The 17,669-nt window shown below is 35.7% G+C and overlaps 2 protein-coding genes across 5 annotated transcripts in view; one reads left to right on the top strand and one right to left on the bottom strand.

The window, feature by feature from the left end:
* Positions 1 to 15,795, top strand: part of LOC108735390 — a 52,500-nt gene extending 36,705 nt beyond the window's left edge. For 3 of the 4 annotated variants that reach the window (XM_025974456.1, XM_025974457.1, XM_025974458.1), the window contains exons 2-8: positions 10,967 to 11,243; positions 11,344 to 11,670; positions 11,739 to 12,036; positions 12,380 to 13,691; positions 13,749 to 14,103; positions 14,171 to 14,389; positions 14,517 to 15,795. In XM_025974456.1, coding sequence (XP_025830241.1) covers positions 11,007 to 11,243; positions 11,344 to 11,670; positions 11,739 to 12,036; positions 12,380 to 13,691; positions 13,749 to 14,103; positions 14,171 to 14,389; positions 14,517 to 15,572 — 3,804 coding nt within the window. In that variant the 5' untranslated portion in view covers positions 10,967 to 11,006 and the 3' untranslated portion in view covers positions 15,573 to 15,795. The remainder of the gene's footprint in view (positions 1 to 10,966; positions 11,244 to 11,343; positions 11,671 to 11,738; positions 12,037 to 12,379; positions 13,692 to 13,748; positions 14,104 to 14,170; positions 14,390 to 14,516) is intronic. The other variant, XM_025974459.1, reaches the window with a different exon arrangement.
* Positions 7,304 to 9,264, bottom strand: LOC108735435 (protein NEDD1-like). The gene has a single exon (XM_018467394.1). It carries the CDS (start codon positions 9,131 to 9,133, stop codon positions 7,643 to 7,645), a length of 1,491 nt encoding a protein of 496 aa, XP_018322896.1. The 5' UTR covers positions 9,134 to 9,264; the 3' UTR covers positions 7,304 to 7,642.
* Positions 15,796 to 17,669: the final 1,874 nt, after the last annotated feature.

Raw genomic sequence — 17,669 nt, 5'->3', positions numbered from 1 at the left:
TTAATATTAATAACCTTAAGTTAGTTAAAGAAGTTAGGAATAATCGTTTACTAAACAGTTTTGAAAGTTTATACATTTATAAAAATAAACAAATTGTTCTTAACAATGACAACGGTCCCATCCCTGGATCTCCGCTATTTAGTTTAGTTTAATTACGTTTATGATGATGATGTTAAGGTCCATTGAACATCTACCTTGTTGGCTTCGGGTCATGTTCACTGAACCTTAACAACTATCAGTATAAATTAGGATTAGTTCTCATTTAGGTTTAGTTTACTTCAGTCCCTGAAGAAGGTAACTTTGTTACCGAAAAGTGCTTCGGACAACTACAGTGTCGTGTTTTGGCGTTGGGGTTTTGAGCTATTCTGTTTGTTCTATGGTTTTTAACTCTTTGCCACCTTAATGTATGGCAAGGAACTTTTAAATCTTTGAAACGAAAACGTGTACTAACTGGTATTTATATTAATTTCCATGTACGTAGTTCCGTCTCTCCACACCTGGAAGGTACTTGTTCGTGATTCTTTGATAAATTCCCCCCGGCAGTCTCTATTCTCGGCAAATTTACAGGAGCAGAACAACTATATTGCAGTTGCTTAAGATCGTTAACCCCATCGGGCGTCATCCACCCAAAATAACCCACCTCGATGCTCTAGCTTCTTGTTACCACGTTTTAAATGTTTGTCTAACGTGTATAGTTGCACATATACCTATTCTACATAGGAATGTATATTATATGTTTGGCTATGCGTGTATTTCCTACCTTGAAGTCCTGTTTTCCTGTACACCAACACACACATACACTGATGTATGTTGAAGTGTGTTCACGTACAACAAGGCGACGACAGAAGATAGCGAAATAGTTTTGTACTATTGGTGGTAGACGGGAAGTTCCCGAATTCCGTGCTCAACTTTTTTTACCACTAGTACATTCCGACTATTTTATTTGTTTTAGTTTTCGGAGAAACTGTTTCGGAATTCGAACTGAAGCTTTTACTAGGTACCTACGCGAATAACAAACGAAATGTTCTGGTAATCCGATGAAACTAAACGTCATGGTGAACCTTTCTGTCCAAAAGTTTTTGTCGAAAGAGAAAATACGTCAAGACCTTTTAAATAACGCTTTCTACGTTCCCATAGCTATGTTAAATCTATCTATTTTCAAATTAAAAATCCAGTGTTCTTTTGTTATTTGGTAAAATTGTCTGTAGCATCGTGCTACAGATGGCGTTCACTGTGCCGTTTGTAGTATTTTCTGGTTTAAGTTTGTACATACAGATAATGTTTTGAAGTCGGTTTTTATACATTTAAATAACGTTAAATGTAGTTTTTCATTACATGTTAAATATAACGTGAACAGTTCGAACATGTGATTGCGTTTTCGAAGCTTTTTATTGTAATTACCTGCACTTTGTTTTTTCCTGTTATCTAGTTTCTTTTCTCGTGAAAGAAAACTAACCGTTCGTAACAAGTGTGTTCAAAAGTGCAGATTTTACCGAATAATCGTCGGCAGGACGCCGACAGACGTAAAGCTTTGCCTTTGGTTTCGCGCCCCTCTCAAAGCTTTTCACCTCGCGCAAATCAATAATGGGGCAGATTTTCTCGGTTAAAAAGGTCAAGCAAATTCATATCACGATGGCACTTAAGCATTTTTCCAGGAGACTGTTACGTAGGTACTTCTCCAAAACTAAATTTGAAAGGTCTACATTTACTCGGAGCTTTATTATAAGGCTATTTTGATAAATCGATGGATTTAACGTGACCATGCATTTAAATAATCTGAAAATGATTTTATATTCACTAGGAGGCGATTAATAACATCACTCGTTAAATTAAAGAGAGACGCCGACTAACACATCCGAGTTTTTACTGGTTTTTAACTAAATATGAAGATTGGAAAAACTTTGGCGGTTGTTGTAGAACAAACAGAATNGCTATGTTAAATCTATCTATTTTCAAATTAAAAATCCAGTGTTCTTTTGTTATTTGGTAAAATTGTCTACCAGTTTGTCCTACGTATAACTATAAAAATCTTGGTACCGTTGTTACGGTTGGTAGCAGCGGAATTTTAAAAAGGCGAGTTGTAAAGAGCCTCTATGAGGCAATACAAAATTAACTGCCTGAGTTATAGGAGTTACGTACGCACGTGAAACGGAATAAGTTTATTTCGGTGTGCTTGAAATAAGGAAGCCAGTCAAATTGCCGAAATTTGATTTCCTTTTTGTACACTTGCCAATAAGCGACGAACGTTAATACGAGATGGGAAATCGTACGTTGCTTCACCTTTCATTGCATCAGTAATGAAACTATCGATTCCACCGAGTATCCGTTTCACATAAACAAAAAGACTCAAAAACGTTTTTTCACCATTAGGTGCCACGGCTCATTTTGTAATGCTCAAAATAAGCCGAATTAATGGTCGTCAGAACTTTTACAGTAAAATACCTCATATATGGGTCTGGTCTCACACTTTAATGGCCTTTTTGAATAGCATCTAATAGAAACGGACGAAAAGGATTCGTTTTTCGTTTACTTGTATCGAATTCTAGTAAAAATTGTACCCATTCCTACAAAGGGTGATACAATAAACGGATGATTTCAAAGTCATTTAACTAATTGATTTCTAATCATACCTATCTCACATTAAATGACACCAAATCGATCGAAAAACAACGTAAGTGGTAATAATTGATAGAATCTAACAAAGAAACGCCAACGTTCAAAAAGTCAATGTGTACGGATGTCAATTCATGAACTTTTGAGTTGATTCTTTTCCTTTTGTCAAGTGTTTTGTTGATATAATTGACTTCGGCTTTCAATCATTGAGTATATTCTTTGGTATCCCGTTCTTTACGTTCAATTAATTATTAATTACAAAGAGAGAATTATTTTTCGATCGATTTGGTATCATTTGATGTGATGTAGACAGAAACCAACGAATTATTTGACATTGAAATCCTCTATTTATTCGCTCTATCACCAACTGTATAATAAGTAGTACATTCGACTCTGAAAGTCATTAATGTTAAAAAACTACCTTTGAGAAAGCCTGACAACTAGGACGAAACGTTGGCAGTTATTATTTTTTTTTGTTACATAACAACACTTTCTGGCTTTGATTTCACACTAAAAATTGCAAAATTGCAGTTATGGGCAAGATGTACAGTGGGATCTTCGCCAAATTCCAATTAGGCAGTTTTTTGCTATAAAACATTAAATATTCATAAATATAATTGCTTTATCATTCTTTGAAAAATCCCTTGCTACAACAGTGAGTTATTTTAAATTAAAAACGAATACCGAATCCTTAAAAGTAGTTCTAAGGAAAACTGCGTTCGATCGTAGTAGACGAGGTCAAGAGGGGGTAGTATCTTACGCTACTAAAGGGTTCTTCGCAATCACTTTAGCTTCTCAAATCCTTCAGCTAGTAAGTGGACTGTTAAGCTAAATTCAGGTCAAGCTAAAACAGTTTTCTCGCCTGTAGCAACTTTTAAAGGAATTTGAAAACGTAATCTCAATAGAATCCAATTTCTTACTTCAACATAATCTCCTTAATGTTAATTTATACTAAGAGTTTATACCAGTTGAGTCCGTTCAAAGGATAATGGGTACTATTCAGAGTTTTTGTTCAAATAGCACTGCAAATATCAGCATTTGCCAGTGAGGATGAATACCTGGATTTCAAAGTTAAGTCTAAGAAGCATTTCTTCTTCTGGTTGGACGTTTTAAGTTTTATTACTCAGATAGTCGAATGAAATTTTACAAAACCCTATTAGGTACTTTAAAAGCTGCGTCGAAGGTATTTTTGGTCATTACTGACTCAGTGATGGACAAACCCACAAAACTCCATATAGTGGACTTTTTTAATATCACACTGTGTAGTGGTTTTGATTTCCACGTCAAAAAAACTGAGAAAAAGGGCTTATCGTTGGAATAAATTTAAATGTGTCGACGCGAATGGCACTTATTAATAAGCCACGGTGGCTTCAAATGTCAATTAATTGATAGAAAAAGGGATTAAATGTAACATCAGCGAAACGTTACTGAACACGACGAAGCCTCCATCGTGTACGACTTTATGAACAAAGAAGTGCCCACTTACACATTAAAAAAAGAAAGCGTTTGTATGATGGAGAATTCCTGTTCTATTCACGGGAACAATCTGTGCGAACAGATTTGCAGTTTTCTTTTCACTGGCTTTGTTCGAATTGAAAACTGGTTGCCTCAAAGAATAAAAAAAAACAATTCCACGTTACTAGGTTGTCTCATATTAATCCTACAGTACAACTTCTGCAAAGACCCGGTCACAAGAGACATCTGCTTCTCTTAAACCGTTACACAAAAGGTAAAGTTTATTTGTTCGGGATAATCTGTAGAAACAGACGTCTTGAAATTTTCGAAAAAATTATTTCGTTCAGTAATGAAAAATTTAAAAAAAGTCGATGAAAATTTTCTAAAGCTCTAGTATTGTTTGAATCTTTTCAATACAAAGAGAAAGTACTTCCCGACACTGAAAGTTGATAATTAACAAACCGAGTAATATTTTTGTATTATTTTATGAAAATGTGCCAAAATTTTCTTTTATTACCTACTACTTTGTTCAAAGTAATATCCAAAATTAATAGCTATTAGATTCCCGATTTTTTTCTTTAGAATATTTATACCTTGATGCAGATTACATCTCTTCATCCTGCGGAGGCACAACAATGCTGCAAATGTAAAAGCAATATTCCAAATTAACAAATGCCGACACATATTTGTAAATTTCTTCAGATTTTATAAATTTATTTGAAAAGAAAAATACTTGAAAAATTAAGTGTGGAATACGACACAGATAGATTCTGTTTGTGGCATACATTTCTTGCCCTTAATTCGTATTATAAGGAAATTACAGCCAAGAGGGTAGTAACGTTTTTTGTTTATTAATTTAGATCCGACACCAATGTTTCGCCTCTTGGTAGGAATCTTTATCACAGTAGATTTCTATAAGTATGACGACCATATAAAGCTAATTTTTGTGTCCCTTGGGAACAGTATATTTTTTCTGGATAAAAGTTACCCTATGTTCTTTTCAGTACCTATGACAATGTATGTACAAAATTTCATGATGATCGGTTGAATAGCTGAGGCGTGAAAGGGTAGCAGACAAACAAATAAACTCACTATTGGTTAAAACAAGTCATTTGGAATATAACATCAGCTTTCCCAAATAAACTCTGATCAAACTTCCCACAAAGAGGCAAAAAATTGGTGTTGGCTTTAAACTATTAAAAACCTTTATGTACTATCCTCGTGGTGTTCAGATTTCATGACATATTCTCAGAGAGGAAGTTATGTATAAGTTAATAAAATCTAATTTAATAGTGTACGGAGAAAGTAGACGGTGGAGGTAAATGTTGCGGTCAGGCAAATACCTTTATAAGTACATACATATGTTTAAGTTTCTTTATGTAAATCAAATGTAGATATGAACACGCAGTACATAAGTCGTATTCATAATTAAAGTTGTCGCGTCTATCGCGAACGTGCATAATGCGATAATGCCATCGGATATGCGACGGGGGGTTCGTGAAGTTCTTTGTTGGGTTAACAGCACAATGAAGGCGTTTCTATAACCGACGCTCGACGCGACGGACGGACGGGTGTTTTACACACACAGAAATATACATACATTTAAGTACAACATACTAAAAGGAACGAACACATAAATCTCGCCCTCACAAAGTACCCTTCATGGCCATGGCCACGGCTACAGCAGCAAAAATAAGGGACGTTTTTGTTCATCCACTACTGATCGATCGTGTGCAGTATATGATCAAATCTAAAACTCTTCATATTTAAAAACCTAGTGAAGACGCCGGCTTACAAAATCTCTTGCCTTCCCTTCACTCCTGTTTCTACTACTAATGTGTCTGCAACAGGCGTAACTCAATAAGTGCAAATACCTGAAATGGGCACCAAAAAATTCATGTTGCCTTTTCCTACCGTAACCTTATAATCGACAAAAGTAATCAAACAAAAGCATATCTACAATTTTGATATAGTTACAATAGCAACAGCAATTAAATTGTGCATCCTGCACTACGGTCAACCTGCCCAAGATATCCAACCGAATAATTAGCTTAGGAGAACCTGCTACGTGCGAAAATTGGGCATGTAGAAATGTCCAATTGAATGACTTCAGTTCAGCCCTACATGCCTCAGAAAATTTCCTTGTTGACTTCTAGTCTCCTTCTTTTCCCAATACGTTCTCGTTTGTAATCTTTGTCAACCATATTTTTGTTATCAGCCTGCAATACTACATAATCTTTTTCAAATTTCCAAATTAGCCGATAGGTAAATACATCAGGAAAATTTATTTATTATACAGTAGAATCCGCTTATAATGACATCGAAGGGAAATGACAAACACGTCATGTCAACCATAGTCTTAGACAATAAACAACTTTCTATTTTGGTTAGTTATTTAGTTTAATAGAGAGAAAAACTACAAATTGTATATATTTATTAACAGAAAAAGAAAAAGAACGATGAATAGTAATATCAATATACATAAGAAGGGTCAGAAAAATGAAAGAAAATGTTATTATTAATCATTTAAGTCGCTATAGCGATTTCTTTAGAATCAGTCATAATAAACGATATGTCATTTTAAACGGAGTTGTTATATCCAGACTTTCCTATAGAGAATTTAATATGAAAACCAAACTTAACACTGCAATTACTTCATATTAAACGGTTGGTCAATATAAGCGGAGTCATAATAAACGAATTCCACTGTATTATGTTGATGACGACGTTTTACAATTTTTTATGTGGTATCTGTCCATTTACAATATACCTTCATTATTCTGTTTCAAAAGGTGAAAGTATAAAGATGTGAAGCTAATAAAACATCAAAAATTGGTCCTACAAGCCTTTTCATTCTAAATATTCCATTATTCGTACAAAGTACCTTACGAACCTAATATTTATTTCGTGGTCTAACGGACAATTCTAAAACTTAGTAACAGAAAAATCAATAAACATCGGAACAAGTGATTCAAAAGAACCAAGTTAAAATTAATGAGAAAAGCGGAACTTTCTGTATTACGTATTTTCCCTTTGAAAATGACGTAAACGCAAACAATCTGAGAGCGTCTAGATAGGTACCAAAATTATTCTTCATTACAAACAAACTCGAGGCGGAAATCCATTATCGTGTTGTTGTTGAGCTGTTAAATGTCTTAAAATTTCTCATATGCACTTGCACATGGCGTTTCCCTGTATCACGTTCTTCAGCTGCTTTGTTTCAAACACAACAGGATTTGACACCAATCCCCTTTATTAACGTATTTCACATTATCTTTACATACAAATTGAGACATCAATTAATAAGTAAGCTTTTCTTTTACGAATTAATTTGAGTAAAAGATATTAATGTTGATGAAACAAATACTAAAATGTAGTCATGATAAAATTTTGATTTTGTGAGAAGCACGGCGACAATGACGAGAAATAATCATGAATTTTTAATGGTGATCTATTAATTATTGTTACCATTACTATTAAATATTGGCAGTAACGTCCAATTTTTAATGATCTGAATATAGCTAGATAATTATAGACTGAAATTAAATGGAAAACACATCCACGAAACTTCCTTTTAGTTGTTCGAAGCCTCTTTTAAATGTGTAAGGAAATCCTTTTTATATCTGACAGATATTTCAAGAGGATAATCGTCTGTATTTTGAGGCTTGGGCTCTTGATCATGTATCGTTGAAACAGATTCAGCTGCGTAAACAATCTCCTTAAATTTCTCGTCGATTCGATTTTCCAAATAAATAATTTCTTTCGTCAGTTGCATCTTCATCTGCATGAACTCGTTGTTCATAGTTTCCACGACATTTTCTATGCAATGGTTTATCAATTGCGTTATTAAATTATTTAAAAACGAGTAATCATCGGATGTACTACTAGTATTACTGCACGAATTTTCTGATATTTCTTCGTCTGCCACTTTTCGATCCAAAATAACCGAAGGAATTTGAATTTTTATTTCCGGCTTGGAATTAATCGCGATTACCGGCTCTTTAATAATCGCGTCGCCCCCACCTGATACCGCTTCATCCAGGTTATAAGCATTGCCATCCCTTGAGTCTTCAGATATACTTTCAAAACTTCTTCTATCCTTGAAGAACGTATTAACGTTCAAACTTGAACATTTCTCGCTTTGGATGTCCTCCACTTCGGGAATATTACGTGGTGAAGTATCACGTTGTTGGAATTTGATTTTATAAATGGACGTGTGAGGAATTAGGGTACGATTAGGAGTGTTCATGTTCCTAATATCGTACCCCAAAATTTTTCCGTCAATAGATGCCACAACAATTTGTTCGCCATTAGGAGCAAAGTCAACCGAACTCAGTTGATCTTCCAGATTGACCAGGGCTGTACGTTCGCCCGAATTTAAGGAATAGATGCAGAACTTTTTATCTAATCCAACAGTACAAATCATGTCTTCAGTCTTACTGAAAGCTATGTCCATTATACCACCGTTATGAGATTTCGTGGTAAACAAACTGTTTCCTGTTGGAACGTCCCAAACTGCCAAATGACCAGAACAACTGGCTCCAGCTAAATATTCCTCGACGCATGGATGACAACTCATGGCCGATAGGTCGTAACTGTTTGGCACACAATAACTCGCACAAATTCTCCTCTTGTTGTTGTATAAAACTATTTGGCCGCTGCTGCACCCTGCTGCCAGATATAAATCATTTACCGAATAGTCCAAGAACTCTACGCAAGCAGGAATAGTTTTAAGTACGCGATTAATTGTCCTTTGCTTAATGTCGTACACCAAAATACCTCCGTTGTCCAAACCTAATGTAACTTCGTGGTTTTCTACACGCGAAAAAGCAGCTGCTTCTACTCGCGACATTTGTATATTATCCAGGACTTGTAGGAGAGGTGCAGGACTCACGACAACTGCCGTACCGAAACCCATCGTCTGTACCAAGACAACGGTATCACCATCTTTCGACCATGAGACACATTTGATTTTGTTACTGTTTTCAGGCTGATAATGACCGTAAAATTTCCCAGACGGCCAATCATGGAATTTAGCGTCGGCGCCACAAGAAGCGAGAAGCATTTTTAAAAACAATTACGGGTAATAAAAATAAATTTGGCCCTCCCAAATTCCCCTTACACTTAATTACAATTTTACATGAGTAACCTACATTGACATTCTGTTTTTTGACAAAACGTGAAAACTGTAAATTATCAGAAACAAGAATAAGCCAATGAAAGTCCGTACCAGACACCGNCTACCGATGACGCAGATTACGACGAAAATGTCACGGAAGTCCCTACTAATCCGCCAAATAAGATCACTCCAAAGACTGAACCAACCAGTGTGGAAACTACTAGAATGGAAACTACTCGCGCTGAAACTCCTTCTCCTTCTTCGTCGTCGTCGTCAGAAGCCCTACATTGACATTCTGTTTTTTGACAAAACGTGAAAACTGTAAATTATCAGAAACAAGAATAAGCCAATGAAAGTCCGTACCAGACACCGCCCCTCCCCTAAATTAAGAAACTAATGATACTTAAAATTGGGGAATATTATAATAAACTTAGTATGATATTAGTGCTACTTTTAATCAATCGTTAAAAATTTTATTTTTGAATAATGTATGCACCCATGATGACATAATTCCTAATTAGTATTTTTCCTTTTTTGTGAGCTACTTTTATTATTTAATGATATTACTAAATTGTACATTGTTATACCTTCAAGTACTACTACAAGTATAAAGATCCGATCGCTACCACTAACAATCGCTTAAATTAATATAATAAAATGTATTAGAAATGTATTATCAAATATGTGTCAAATTTCTTAATCTTTTGGTGAAAACCGCATCTAAATCAGTTAAGAAATAACCGAGTTATCCCTTTTTAATGTTTCCCTGTATGTATTAATTCATTTATTATGAGTGGCGCCTAACATTGTTTACATCTACTGAACTTGACCTACTTTTAATCCGAAAACCATGATGGCCGCCGTTACGATAGCCAATCAGGTGCATCTACTTGCATCCAGCTGGTTTATAACAATGAACTTGCATACCTGAATCAGTCACCCTCGATGCTTTGTAGGATGTACTTCATTGCAACAAATTTTGTGTTATAGTTACGTAAAATATGATATTAAGTGTTTCGTTAAAATTACGGTATTTCTTTTGTAATAGACGTATTAAACCGTTAATAAAACTATTAGAAATATGTATTCATTTATTTATAAATTATATATTGTACATATAATAGAATAATCAATGAATAAATAATTGATTCAACCTATCTTTTTATTATTGTAGTACACAACCCTGAAAAGTTGCTTAATCGTGATATCGTGAAGATTTTCTTTCTTCCCAATGGTACTTTTCAATTTTTTTTATCCTGTTATCTTTATTTTCTGAAGGAAGGGAATTTCCTGCATAAAGAATTTCAAATTTAACTTAAATTTGAAATTTTTTCGTTACATTTTCACACCCTCGCTATCTCCTATTTTACACTTATCCAACCAACTAAAAAGGGCCGTAAAAACGAGACTCGCTGACATTAAAGTGTCCAATAATTTAAGATGTCATTCGTGATCGTAAAATAAATTAATGTTATACACTTCTCTTCCCGGTTTTCGTATTAACGCCGTCAGCTACGGCCGCGTTTTATATTAGAAAATGTATGTATACAATTCATGCCGCATCAACCGAATTAAGGGTACATCTTAATTAATTGCTACACGCAGCTGCTTATTTTCTCACATATTTGCAACGAGATGTTGATGGTAATCCACTTTTTTTTACCATTGCGACGTGGCGTTTTAACAAAAAAAACTCACTAAATTATAACCGTTAACTTGAAACTAAAAGTTTACAAAAAATTCGTTTGTAAGTAATTGATTTTTATTTCCTCTTTTCAGATGATGTTTTCATAACATCGAATCAAAAGTAATAAAAAAGATGTCTTCCTCACTAAAGGTATTGTCAGTGCTGCTGGTCGTACTGTCTACCTCTTTTATCATAGCTGAAGATGAAGATTTCGCCTTCGACGTTTCCGACGATTTCGAAATTGAATTTCCAGATGATGAAACTCTTCAAAGCCAGTTCGATCTTAACGATATGGTAGCAACAGTCGGACATATATTCCATTTTGCTATACCTACGAATGCCTTTGACCAAAAAGTTGATAAGTATGAGGTAAGTAAGGAAAACCTTTCCGAATTGTTAAAATACAGAAAAGTAGAAAAAAAGAAACCAAAACGTAAAAAGAATGTCGAAAAGCAAAGTAACGTTTTAGGCCAAAAGTAGCAATGGGGCTGTACTTCCGAGTTGGTTAATGTTCGAAAAGTCATCGGGCGTGTTTTGGGGGATTCCCCTTCAGAACGACGTCGAAACTTTGTATATATCTGTTCATGGAGTTCAACCGAAAGAAACTAAGCCAATTCAATTCAAAATAACGGTAAAAGAATCGCAAGGTATTCCATCATCACATTTGAAAAAATGCTCCGAAGACGAAACTATCACACTTCTTACACTTGTAATCGATAAATCACTATCAAGCATCAAACCGAAACAAAGAGTTATGGCCATCAACAATATAGCCAAATTCTTCGGACTACCATACGTAAGCACAACATTTTTCAATTCGTAAAATGTATTTTATCTTATTTTTTTAACAATTACCATTTTCAGAGTGCCTTTTCACTCACCGAGGACCGATCTAACGGAGAATCAGGGAAACCCGTAGTGCTATTAGAACACGATAGTTCACGAAAACAAAAATCCAAGTTAACTACACTGATCCAAGTTCCTGTTGGTTGTGATGGTAGAGTTTGGCTTCATGTCGTCCCACTTGTCCACCAGCTGAAGAAACAAGTCAAAGACGGTACAATTAGCAATGTTATGAAGCTCCCGGCGACGGATTGGAAAATTATCAATAAAACTCCACCGCCAGTGATCAGACAAAAGAGATACATCGACGAAACTGGAGGTAAGATAGTTATGTAATTTAACACAAAATATTTTCTTCAATTAGGTACCCTGTTCGAATAAAATAATTCGAAGTGGTCTGTATTCTGTCGAAACTGCCATCGCGATGTCGATCTTTTTGGATCCCATCAGCGCGTCGCAGACAGCTCCGACAGAATCCCAATCCTATAATGCAGCATCTCACCTACTACAGATGGCGTTTACCGCGCCATTTGTGGTATTTTCTAATTCAAATTGTTTTATCGCGTCCACGAAAATTTTTTTAATGCACGCTATGAGATAAAAATTACTCCCAACACTTAACAACTTAAGGATTGAATACATTTGTAAACGACCCAATACAGAAACCCTTGTAACGACGTCACTAAAAGGAAAACACGAACGTGTTGCGTTAGGTCCTGCGGGTAGTGGCGACTACGAGGATTACGAATACGACTACGATGGTGATGATTACGATGATACAGAAGGAGGTGAAGAGGAAGGGGGAAGGGATGCTGAGCATTCTGTTACGAAACTTCCGTCGCAAAGTTCGACAACTGTATCGGTAGTGGAAACGGAAACACATCCGCATAGACATCACCATGGCGAGACGAGACCTGTAGAAGAAGAAGAGCCCGAGATACGTGTTGTAAAGGTGCCAACATTGGCCGAACCGTCGCCCACTTCTCCTGTGACCAGGAAAAGCGAGGACCATGGTCCTTCAGAACACACGATTTCGTGGCAACCTACCGAGAGGTCTTCTACCACTCGTATGGAGCATACGTCTGAAGCGACCACCACGTCCACAACAGCAACTTCTCCGATTTACGTATCTGAAGAAATAACTGACAATGAACAACCGATTACTCAGCGAACCAACATTTACAGACCGATTGACGTACCAGATGAAGAGGAGGAGGATTACGGTGACGATTACGAGGACTCTACCGATGACGCAGATTACGACGAAAATGTCACGGAAGTCCCTACTAATCCGCCAAATAAGATCACTCCAAAGACTGAACCAACCAGTGTGGAAACTACTAGAATGGAAACTACTCGCGCTGAAACTCCTTCTCCTTCTTCGTCGTCGTCGTCAGAAGCAAGTAACACTAATCCGCAACCAGAAGTGACACAATTTGAACCGGAAGTCACCCCCACATTCACCACTACAGTCCAAGAAAGTAGTGTAATACCAATTTATAAAGTACCATTCGTTGAAAGCACGGTATTCACGAATACCACGACTCCTACTCCTTCAACGGAATATACTACATCGCCTTCAAGAACTACCATTGTTTTTGACGATCTAACAACTAACAACGACAATCTTACAACAACATCTAAACATAGCACTCAACGACATACATTGGTAACGCAACAGGCAAGTTCAACATCTGCTGCTACCACAGTGAGTTCGACAATTACGTCAACAGTTCCAACAACGGAAACTACTATGATTGAAGTTAGGAACTATCCACCAACGATTCAAAACAGACTCAATAGCATCGCAGTAACGGCAGGAAAAGTATTCGAATATGTTATTCCCGAAAATACTTTCATCGACGTCGAAGACGGAAACAACTTGAGATTAGAGTTGTTAGATCACGAAGGTAACATGGTAGGCAAGAATTCATGGTGCCAATACAATCCTAGAGAAAGGAAGATCTACGGCTTGTAAGTTAAACGAACGAATTGACTTTATTTTGTTCTAATTCTGTTTATTTCTCTCAGACCAATCGAGGAAGATGTTTCCGGCTGGGAATACATTTTAAAAGCGACCGACAGCGAAGGAGCGTCTGTTTCTGATCATCTTAAAATCCGTGTTCAGCACCACAAGTCGCGACGTGCCGTTAATCACGAATTTTCATTGCACGTTTTCGTTGAAAAGAAATACGAATTTCCTCACACGATTGACTGGGCTTTACGAGTTCTTCGTGGTCTAGGAACTTTATATAGTCTTGGGAATTTATCAGATATCACTGTAAGGCGAATCGAACACAATAAAGAGCCAATGGTGCTGACTTGGACAAACGACTCGTTACCAAAGGATTTTTGTCCCAAAGCTGAAATACTCAATCTCTTTAGTGTAAGCGAAAATACTTTCTCATCATTCTTCTACAGCTGTAATATGAAATTGTTTTTTTTTTATGCAGATACTAACTTCAAATGACAGAGGAGATCCATCGAAAGCCTTAAGTCTAAGCCTTGCTCCTGAAATCAGGGTCAAAAAGGTCGCACATAAACTCATTGGAATTTGTGAATCTCAACCACCTGCTCCATCGGAGCCCACAAACTTTCCTCCAATTCTTCGGAACGCTGTCGATCATATAAACGCATCAGTCGGCGAACTTTTGGTGTACCGAGTCCCCGACGTAAGCATTACATTTATTTATTACCTACTTATTTTCCATAATAAAAAAATGCATCCTCCTATGTAATGTTCTTTAACTCCTGTTACCACCCTTTTAAATGTTAATATATCTTCCTTTTTTCTTGCAGGATACATTCTACGATCCGGAGGATGTGGAAGGTCGCAACCTACGAATGTTCTTGTTAACTAGTGACCGCAAACCACTACCACCCGATAACTGGTTGCAGTTCGACAGTAAAAATCGGGAATTTTACGGAATACCACTTCCGAAAAATGTTGGTCGAACAGAATATACTCTGATTTGTGAAGACTCCGGTGGATTGACAGCCCCCGACAGTCTCGTGGTCGCAGTGCATCAGCCTGCCAGAGTTAATTACAACATGGAATTCAGCATGACCGTAGAAACGGATTACGAAACGTTCGCAACGAGTCCGAACATGCAAAGAAAGTTCATAGAGAAGCTTAGAGATCTCTTTGAAGACCGGGATACTAATAACATTCACCTCACTTCAATAAGCAAAGGGTCCACAATAGTGAGTTGGTACAATAAATCCCTACCGGTGACTCACTGCCCTAAGGACGAAATAAGGAGACTGGAAGCTGTTTTAATATACAGCGATCGATCTATAAATTCTCGTGTCTACGATATAATGAGACCAGAATTTTCTGTTTCGAGAATTAATTTCCAACCTCTCGCTGCTTGTAAAACACGGCCCATAGTTGCTCCGACTCCAGAAGTTATTCTTCCTCCAGATGACTCGTCGGCTCAAGAGAGTCACGAAGAGTACCTGGTGACGTTTATAGTTCCTGCGGTTATAATAGCAGTAATGTTACTTCTAGCAGGAATTGCTGCTTGCATACTCTACCGTCGAAGACGTTCAGGCAAAATGAACGTTGAAGAGGACGGTAGACAGAGCTATGGAAACAAGGGAATTCCAGTTATATTCCAGGAGGAACTAGAGGAGAAACCGGATCCTGGAACCAAGGCTCCAATTATTTTAAAAGACGAAAAACCACCTCTAGCTCCTCCTGAGTACAGCAAAAGTGGATCCTTAAAAATGAATGATGATTCTGAACCTTATCATCCACCCCCGCCGTTTACTCGTACGCAGGATAATGGGAAACAATCTCGTCCCAAACCGACTCCAACTTATAGGAAACCTCCCCCTTACGTGCCCCCGTAACAAATAAATTTTAGGTTTTTGGAGCAATAAACTGGACCGAAAGCACTGCCACGTTTTTTCTCTCCTTTGTCTGTGACGGAACGAATGCTCTTCGTTTTCGTTTTTGAAACTGTAGGCAGTGAAGTGATAATACCAAGTCATATGACAACACTAATCTAAAAACAAAAAGCATGATATTAAAGTGGCAGCTTCATTGCGTACAATAAAAATTCTTGTTTTCGTTTATTGTAACGATAATTTTATTGATTAACCGGATTTTATATTAAATACCTATTTTTTATATCCTCGTGTAAGTACTTAGAAAGTAGGACTCAGAGGAATTGGTTTTTACACACTCCCAGAGAGCCTTCGACTTTTACAACAATTAATAAAGAAGTTAAGTCTGATTTAAAACCAAACAAACGTTAGAAATGAGCAAAATATTTCGAGCTTTGTAATTCGTCGATTTGGCCAGGTGCTTAAATTAAATATATTTTTATTTATTGAACCATGATAACACTCCAGATTGATAAATAATGTAAGCATTGAAGCAGCTAAGATTTTTAGACTATTAATCACAATTTGTGTGTAGATGTAGATTATTATTATTCGCTAACATTGAGTTTTCGTACATAAGTATTTATAAATTTTTTTAACTGGAAACTGTACATTAGAATCTCATTAACAACGTAAACGCCTTATTAAAAAAAAACAGTCTTTAAGTCACTAATAAAAACGTACTTATATCCTATATTAAATTTTTTTTTTCGGTGGTTTCTGGCAAATAATAAGGATTTCATATTTCTGTATCTATTGCACAATTTTACTTTAAAATAATCCAACCGAATCTAATAATTCGAAAATATCAAATTTTTTTAGATTTTTNGATAATTAAAATTGAGTTTTCCAGTAATTTTTAATCTTCATAACTATTATTTTAAACTAATATTTTATTGAATAACTGAAAAATCGATTGATCCGAAGAAAAGCAATAATTCGATATTAATTGACTAGTTACAACAGTTTTCAAGAAATTTAAAACTACATATTAATAGCATCAGACCACCTTTGTTTCAGTTTACCTTGCAAAAGTTAATCACTCTGTATATTCTAGACTTTTTTCGTTAATATCTTCATCAGTGTTTCTTATACCGAATTAAATATTTTTTTTTGTGAATAAAATGGTAAACGTGAACATTTTTAGATGGTAGATATGACTAACAAGGCTGTTTATTATTTTTTTTATTGCTTTGTGTGTAGGTGCTTTTTACAAATTATAATATTACAATATTAATTGAAGTAATATTATACAGAGAAAATGAACAATCAGCTAGAAGTATGTATGTCTGTTTGTATGTACAAACTTATTATCAGTCTGATTAACGATACTTTTTTTGTATAGTGTTTCATATGCTTAACTGGTGTTTATCATATACATATGTATGGTTTAAGTTACCATTAGGTCTCAGCGTACGCATTTATTATTACAATAATTAAATATGTTCATGTAAAAATGTGTAAGTCATTTATAAAAATAAAATTCGAAAGGTAAAAACTCGTTTGACACTGTATGTGTTAAGCTGCACAACAAATTTAGAACTTCATACTTTAAAGAAAGCTTTAGTTATTAGCTTAAATTATGTATTCTACGATTATATTTTATAAATGATTTATCTAGAAAATTGTAAGGAAACGTCGCTAAAAAAACGCGCTTTTTTATTCTTCTAAAAAATTCGGAAATAGAGTTTTGATGTTCACTTAATACGCCTTTTGAGTATGTGATGGTCATAAAAGTCACCATTACAATTGAGACACTAAAATGCTTACAGGCCCAGAGTTCATAATAGATGAAAAAAGTTCTTTTTTGTACTATTTTGAGTTTAATTTCCTACTATCGCGGTGCACCTGAATTCCACGTATCAATAAAATCGAATAAGCGTTAATTCCACTGGCGAAAAGAAACATGCTAATTCCCACCCAAACTACAAATTGTGCAATTTTCCAAACTAGAAATTTATTGCTACTCTTTCATACTCTGATTCAATTAGTCATAATCAATAAGTAATTATTATTTTGCTTATGTTTTATCTTTTGGCTTTATATTATTATATATTATAT

This window comes from Agrilus planipennis, unplaced genomic scaffold (genome assembly GCF_000699045.2).
Source record: "Agrilus planipennis isolate EAB-ADULT unplaced genomic scaffold, Apla_2.0 scaffold40, whole genome shotgun sequence".
Taxonomy (NCBI): Eukaryota; Metazoa; Arthropoda; class Insecta; order Coleoptera; family Buprestidae; genus Agrilus; species Agrilus planipennis.
Note: the sequence above shows the minus strand (reverse complement) of the source record. Positions and strands in the feature narration are given on the sequence as shown.